This window comes from Dryas octopetala, chromosome 3 (assembly GCF_963921425.1).
Source record: "Dryas octopetala chromosome 3, drDryOcto1.1, whole genome shotgun sequence".
Classification (NCBI taxonomy): Eukaryota; Viridiplantae; Streptophyta; class Magnoliopsida; order Rosales; family Rosaceae; genus Dryas; species Dryas octopetala.
Genome location: NC_141368.1, coordinates 17,362,651 through 17,370,075, shown reverse-complemented (window position 1 = coordinate 17,370,075; position 7,425 = coordinate 17,362,651). Strand labels below are relative to the sequence as shown.

Here is a 7,425-nt window from a genome sequence, read left to right as displayed (position 1 = left end):
TATTTCATTTTTAGATTTCCAAGACAAGGGACATTAGTGGATGCTGAGCACAAATAACAAACCTTAAGAGTATTCTTATATAGCTTAGATTTCCTATAACAAACACATCAAGAGTAGTCTAAGATAGCTTACATGTCCTATATCATAATATCTAACTACTCTTAACCAATTTCTTTATGAAACTTTAGTAATTGTGTAATTCTGTAAGTTTCTGTCAACATTTTCAGTCAAGTTTTTAAATCTGGCTAACGTCTGCTACATGTTCGATTGATGTTCTCACAGAATGGACTCTCTCCCTGATGCTGTTGTTCAATACATATTGTCATCTATGAACAACGCCCGAGATTTGGCAGTTTGTAAATGTGTATCCAAGCAGTGGAAGGACTCAATGCCTTATATAAGGAGCCTTTACTTCCCTAGAAACTCCTTTGATAACCATACAGGCAGGGACATTCCTGAATCTCCTGATGACATTGTATTGAAGATGATTTCTGTGATTGAAAGATTCGGATCCTCGAGACAGGTGACACGTGGCGCTCCTACAGTGCAAGTCATCACAAGGGACACGTGTCATCGCCGGATTGGTTGACACTCTTCCAAAAGTACTATAAAAGAGGTACTTTCTTGTCACAAAAGGACAATTTCAATCAATATTATACTGTTCACTCACTCTGCTCACAGATTCTCTGAACACTAACTTGAGCGTCAGAAGAGGTTTGGCCGGTACCACACCGGTGCCCTTCCCGCTCACTTTTGTGTATTTGTGCAGGGGGCTCGGTTGATTGTTTCAACGTCCACAAATCGCTCATCTATTTGACCACGTCCACAAACTTTCCGAGATGTTTTCAGTGCTCAAGAAGTACCAAATGCGCCTGAACCCTGCCAAGTGCACGTTCGGCGTATTTTCGGAAAAATTCCTTGGCTTCATGGTGAGCCAAAGGGGGATCGAGGCCAACCCTGAAAAAATCAAAGCCTTGATCGATATGCAATCTCCCAGGACTCAGAAGGAAGTCCAGAGCCTAACGAGCCGGGTCGCCGCCTTGACACGATTCATATCTAAGGCCACCGACCGTTGCGCCCCATTCTTCAAAACCCTCAAGGCTCGGACAAAATACATTGACGGGACTCCGGAGTGTGAGAAGGCCTTCCAAGATCTGAAAGAGTACATGGGCAAATCACCTCTACTCTCTAAACCCGAGCCAGGGGAAGAGCTACTCCTCTACTTGTCCGTTTCCCTGACAGCCACCAGCTCAGTCCTAATTCGACTTGAGGATAGGGTCGAGCACCCGGTGTACTATACCAGTAAGGCCCTGCAAGATACTGAGACCAGATATCCAGAGATAGAAAAATTAGCCCTTCCCTTGGTCACATCAGCACGGCGCCTCTGCCCATACTTACAGGCTCACCCTATTGTGGTTCTCACCAATCAACCGCTCAGGCAAACCGCTCAGGCAAGTCTTGCAGCGACCTGCGGTCTCTGGCCACTTATCAAATGGTCCATTGAGCTGAGCAAATTTGACATTTCCTACCGCCCACGACCCACGATCAAGGGACAAACCATTGTAGACTTCATTTCAGAGTCTATATTTCTACCTGAGGCTGAGCCCTCCTCTGCCATTGTGTCGACCACCGACCCACTAACTTCTTCAACCCCAGCAATCAGGTTAGAACGCCCAATCTGGTCTTTATATGTTGATGGATCTTCTAACCAGCAGGGCAGTGGAGCCGGACTTGTTTTGATCGCCCCTGACCAGACCACCATCGAGTATGCTCTTCGATTCGGCTTCCAGGCATCCAACAATGAGGCTGAATATGAGGCCCTCATGGCCGGCTTATCTTTGGCACTACATATGGACGTAGAGCAACTCAGAATCTACAGCGATTCTCAACTTGTGGTGAACCAGGTCACACAGGAATATCAGACCAAGGGTGAGCGCATGGCCGCCTACTTCACCAAAGTTCAAAGCCTACTCAGTAAGTTCTCAGCATACCAGCTCATACAAATCCCTCGGGTAGACAATGAGAGGGCGGATGCCCTAGCTCGCCTTGCCTCGACTGTTGACCATGAAGCCGGGAGGTCTGTCCCAGTCGAGTTCTTACCTCAGTGCAGCACTGATGTTATGGAAATCTGCCAGTCTGAGCAACAAGCTAGTTGGATAGACCCTCTCCTCGCATTTCTTAAGCATAGGAACCCACCTACAGACAAGACTGAGGCTCGGCGCCTTCGCCATAGAGCCTCCCGGTACACCATTATCAACAACAAGTTATACAAGCGGGTTTCTCCATGCCATACTTACGGTGCCTTACCCCCGAGCAAGGCGACTATATTCTCCGGAAGATCCATGAAGGGGTATGTGGCAATCATGCAGGGGCCGAATTTTTAGCCCACCAAGAAATTCGACTATACCCCCGAGCAAGGCGACTATACCCTCCGCGCTGATGTAAAGAAGCTCACCAAGAAATGCATAAAGTGCCAAAAATTTGCAACTTTTCCGCACCAACCACCCGAGCCCCTAACTACCATGAACAGTCTTTGGCCCTTTGCCCAATGGGGTATTGACTTAATCGGACCAATGACAGAGGGGAAAGGAAAAGTCAAAATGGCAGTAGTCGCAGTGGACTACTTCACTAAGTGGGCAGAAGCCGAGCCCTTGGCAAAGGCAACCACCCAGACCATTAAGAGCTTTGTATGGAAGAACATAATTTGCCGCTTTGGTCTCCCCTACGCCATTATCACTGACAATGGCAAACAATTTGACAACAAAGAGTTCAAGTCATTTTGCTCTGCATTCAACATCAAGGTTTTCTTTGCCTCTCCTGGTCATCCTCAGGCCAACGGGCAGGTTGAGGCCGTCAACAAGACCATTAAACATACCTTGAACACCAAGCTTGATGCAAAGAAGGGAAAGTGGCCTGACCTCCTACCCGAAGTCTTATAGTCCTACCGGACGACTTGTCGATCCTCGACCGGGGAACCCCCTTTTCTTTGGCCTTTGCTTCTAAAGCCGTCATCCCAGTTGAGGTCGGGCTTGCCTCTTACCGCCTCGACACATTTCAGCCTGAGCACAATGCTGACCAGCTAGCCCTAAGTCTCGACCTTGCTGAGGAGCTTCGGGCCCAGGCTGAGCTACACAAGTATGCCTACCAGCAACGGGCCACTCGATACTACAATTCTAAAGTTAAGCCTCGCCACTTCCGAGTGGGGGACTGGGTCCTGCGCATCACTACTTTGGCCAAAACGGGTGCTCTGAAACCTAACTGGAAAAGACCATATGAAATCATTGAAGTCATCCGCCCAGGCACATACAGGCTCCGCGCCACAACCGGCAAGAAACTCGGCTACCCTTGGCACGCCGAGCACCTCCGCTACTTTTACAAGTAGACAAATGTTGTACCCCTCGGGGACTTTTTTCAATTTCATCTATCTTATCGCTTTAAATAAATGCAAGTCCTACCACGGACACGTTTTTCTTCATTTTTATTCAAAGTGTTAATTATTTGTATGGACCCCCGGGCCATCAGACATCCGACCCTACCCATATCCGCACCATGCATTCAAGGGAAGCTAAGTACCATGCATTCAAGGTGCGGCTATGGCCAATGCATTCAAGGGAAACTAAGTATCATGCATTCAAGGGAAAATCAATATCATGCATTCAAGGGAAACTAAGTACCATGCATTCAAAGAAAAATAGATTTCATGCATCCAAGGGAAACTAAGTACCATGCATTCAAGAAAATTCCACAATACCATGTATTAAGAAGAAGTGCATCCTACCCCATAACGGGTCGAACACCCTCCAAATCATCCAAATAACATTAAGTACAAACTTAATAATCAAAAGAGTTTGCAAGTTGGTACGGGCCACATCCGACCAGACCATATAACTCAAACCAAAATAGGGCGATGGTCCGCCCACCCCTACCCCCGGGCCATGATTGCTCAAGATATCTATTTGGGATCCTCTCCCATGTCACGCTCCTCACCTGTGGATGCTCCATCCTCATGCTCTACCTCCTGGGTACCTTCCTCCGAGACGTTGACATGCCCATCATTACCAGCCCCTAGCAGACCACGCACGCGGTCCCAGTCAAAATCAGGGCACATCTCCTCGAGCTCTAATTTGCAATCGCCAAAGCCCATTGCATAGCCGCTGTTATACTCGTTGTTCAACTCTTGCTTGGCTTGGCTCAGCTCTTGCCCGCACTGCTCCAACTCTTGCCTAGCCTGGTCCGCCTCCTTCCTGGCCTGCAGCAGCTCGGCCTGCAACGCATTTTTCTGGCCGACCAGGGTACTGACCTTCTCCTCGGCTGAGAGCGCTCTGTCCTTCCACATCACGAATCTCGACATCTCGTCTTTCATCTTCTCCACCGTGGCAAGGACACTAACATGTGCCTGATAAGTAAAGAACAGTGTCTGCCAGGTCGAATGCCACGAAAGTGTTATCACAAGCTATAAAGTTTAAACTTTGGACATCTCATCATGATATACCACTTTCCCTTACCTGGCACTGCTCGGAAAAGGCCCGCTGCAAAACAGATAGCGGCTCAACACCATCGCCGATCACCCGGTCATCCCTCTCATTCTTCAAGGACCCTCCAAAGTCTGTCACTGCCTGCTGTACCAGACGATCCTCCTCTGGGACCGGATCAGGCGCATTGGCTGTCTTCTTACCCTCTCTCCCGTGCTCGGCCGCATCTAATCCAGTCTTCTTTTCCCTCCTAGGAGAAGCCACCTTCGGAACATGGGTGTTGGTAGACCCACTATGCCTCATACCCCCGGGCACCGACGCACCTCTACTTGTATTCCTTTGTGACAAGCCACCCCCGGCCAACAACGCCCCATCATCATCCTCCTCCTTTAAGCAGGCGGGGCAGGACCAACCGGTCTACTTGTTTTCTTCGTATTGGCCATCTTCTCTGTAAGACCAATAAAATCAATGAGCCCAAGTTATTCTCTCGTCAACCAATACTCCAAGAAGGGAAGTACAGAAACTCACATAGGGCTCCGAAGCCGTACTTGGCCAACTTCTCAGGAGACAAAAGGTATGCAGTGCTCAACTTTCGGGGGGGTCGACTAAGCACCCTCCGCACCTCTTCCACACTATCCTCTGACAATGGAAGCCTCTCCCACTCACCCCCTGCAAAATCAAACAACAAAAGACTACTATTAGTACAAGCACAATATCAGCTAATAATCCAAGTGTACACAGACCAATGCATCGGCTCAACCAGACAACCTATTATGTGGAAATTCGTCGGCACTCTATTCATGGTCATCCTCTCACTCCAGCCGAATTCCCAGGCTCCACTCGCAAAGAACCATTTTTTCTTCCACTCCTTATGAGCGTCTGGGTGGCCCACCTGTATTTGGCGAGTCGTACCATCGGTGAACTGCTCGTTCGCCAACTGAGAGCAGTACACCCACCCTCGCAAATTGGGACTCGACTTAATTTCAAACAAGTGTGAGAATTGAGCCATACTCGGGGCACCATACCCCTCATCCCGGAACAACACATACAGTCCAATTAATGTTCTCCAACTATTGAGCGTCAGTTGAGCTGGGGTAATTCCTAACTTCCTTAACATATACTGGAAATAGGGGTGGAGAGGAAGTCTAAACCCATGGTGAAAACTCTTGGCAAAACACAAAATATGCCCCTTCGGCGGGTCATTCAAGACATCACCCTCTCCCGGGAGGCTCAGATGGATATAATCGGGAATTCGGAACTCCACCCTCAATTTTTCAAGCTCCTCCTCCTTCATCATGTTCTCGCACAACCCATCCACGGACCAGTATGTCCCATCACTTGTGGACGCCCGATCAGACTCCCCCTCATCCATGGAACTGTTATCGTTTGAGGAAGACATGGAACGTCCGACCCCAACGCACCTGCCCATCCAAGACAAACCACAAATCAAGATGGGAAGTGCTCAGAACACCAAGACAACACCATGGACATATCAGATCAATACTGATTTCCCACCCCCCGTATGTGCTCTTCTACCCCCAATTTGACAACATTCACCCTTTCAGATGATCAGCCACCAATCATTTATCAAAGCCAATATTCATAATATCAATTCAAGAAGAAAAGCAATAAAAACCCAAGCCTTTACCTGTATTCCGCAGCTCCAACAGCTCAGACGGGTTCCAACCCATTTATCTTGTCTCCTATGTACCTGGCCAAAAACACAATACCCAATAAATTACAAAGTCCAAAAATGAAGGCATGTTGCCTACCCAGTGCTCGGCAAGGTTCATACCCACCTGCACCTCCACCTGCCCTTACTCACATTATCCAAAAATTCACAATTAGAATTCCAAAGTCCGCACCGGGCTAGACGACTACAATTTCTCACAGTTCTCAATTTTTCCAAGTCAACATCGACAAATCAATTGGCTAGGAAGAATTTTGAATTGCCTACCTCAAAGCGCTCAAAACAAGCAGCCCGACCCGCGTCGATCCGAGAAGCCCAAGCTGCTGCCCGCGCACCACACCTCCTGCCCGAGCACCCGAGCTTCTAAGCACCCGAATCAACCCCGGCCAAGCACACCACCAGTCCGGGCACACCACAGCCCCCCCCGGTGCACCCACCCGAGCCACACACCCCTACCCCAAGCCGTGCCGCCCCTCCAGACCATACACACCCGAGCCGTGCCGCCCCTCCAGAAAAAACTACCCCAAGCCGAGCGCCTGCCCGCTGCGCACCCGCTCCCCCGCGCCGATCCAACTTGACCAACCCACCCTCCGGCCCCTCCTGCGCAACCCAAGGCGAGCCGAGCAAGATCACCTGCCCTGCGCCGCTCACCTGCCCCGAATCCGACCCGAGCACACACCTCCCCTCCGGCCCGAGCCCTCCACTCCGACCCGAGCACCCCGATCCGAGCACTTTCCCCCCCGACCCGAGCTTCCCCCCTCGCGACCTGAGCAGCTCCGGTCACTCCGAATCTTCCGGCCCGAGCTCAGTCAGCCCCTCCTCACAACTCTCACCCAAGCAGCCTCTCTCTGTTTTGTTTCCACGCTCAGCTGCCTTCTTTTGGGTTATTTTAAATATCCACTTTCTCTCCAAAATACTTCTATAGTACCAAGTGTGAGATTTGGAGTGGGTATTTTATATTTGGACTCTACCACTTACTTCCAAAAATCTCAATTATAAAGGGCAACATCCCACCATGAAATCGGATGGGATTCATTGGGATTTCGCGAAGCGTCTACTGCTCGGAATACAGGGCAATTAAAAAAAAAAAAAAAAAAAAAGGGATCTTTCATATGTAACCCCCAAGCTTTCCTACAGTACAGCTTTCCTTGCTAAGGAACTTGGGGGACTTCTGGACAGTATCTTAAGCAGGAACAAGTATGTGGTTACTTGTCATTCTGCTCGGACTTTTTTGTGTACAAAGTTCCCAACCAAGAAGTATCT

The 7,425-nt window shown here is 49.3% G+C and overlaps 2 protein-coding genes across 2 annotated transcripts; both read left to right on the top strand.

The window, feature by feature from the left end:
* The first annotated feature begins 839 nt into the window (after positions 1-839).
* Positions 840-2,384, top strand: LOC147291459 (uncharacterized). Its single transcript, XM_086235948.1, has one exon. It carries the CDS (start codon positions 840-842, stop codon positions 2,382-2,384), a length of 1,545 nt encoding a protein of 514 aa, XP_086092074.1.
* A 216-nt stretch (positions 2,385-2,600) lies between these two features.
* LOC147291458 (uncharacterized) lies at positions 2,601-3,382 on the top strand. The gene is made up of 2 exons (XM_086235947.1): positions 2,601-2,930; positions 3,023-3,382. The coding sequence occupies exons 1-2, from the start codon at positions 2,601-2,603 to the stop codon at positions 3,380-3,382; spliced, it is 690 nt and encodes a 229-aa protein (XP_086092073.1).
* The last annotated feature ends 4,043 nt before the right edge of the window (positions 3,383-7,425 follow it).

Excerpts from the sequence above, each read along its gene's own strand:
- LOC147291459 (XM_086235948.1), top strand. The coding sequence starts at position 840 with ATGTTTTCAGTGCTCAAGAAGTACCAAATGCGCCTGAACCCTGCCAAG.
- LOC147291458 (XM_086235947.1), top strand. The coding sequence starts at position 2,601 with ATGGCAGTAGTCGCAGTGGACTACTTCACTAAGTGGGCAGAAGCCGAG. Across the intron at positions 2,931-3,022 it reads GGCCTGACCTCCTACCCGAA|GTCGGGCTTGCCTCTTACCG; the intron begins GTCTTATAGTCC and ends ATCCCAGTTGAG.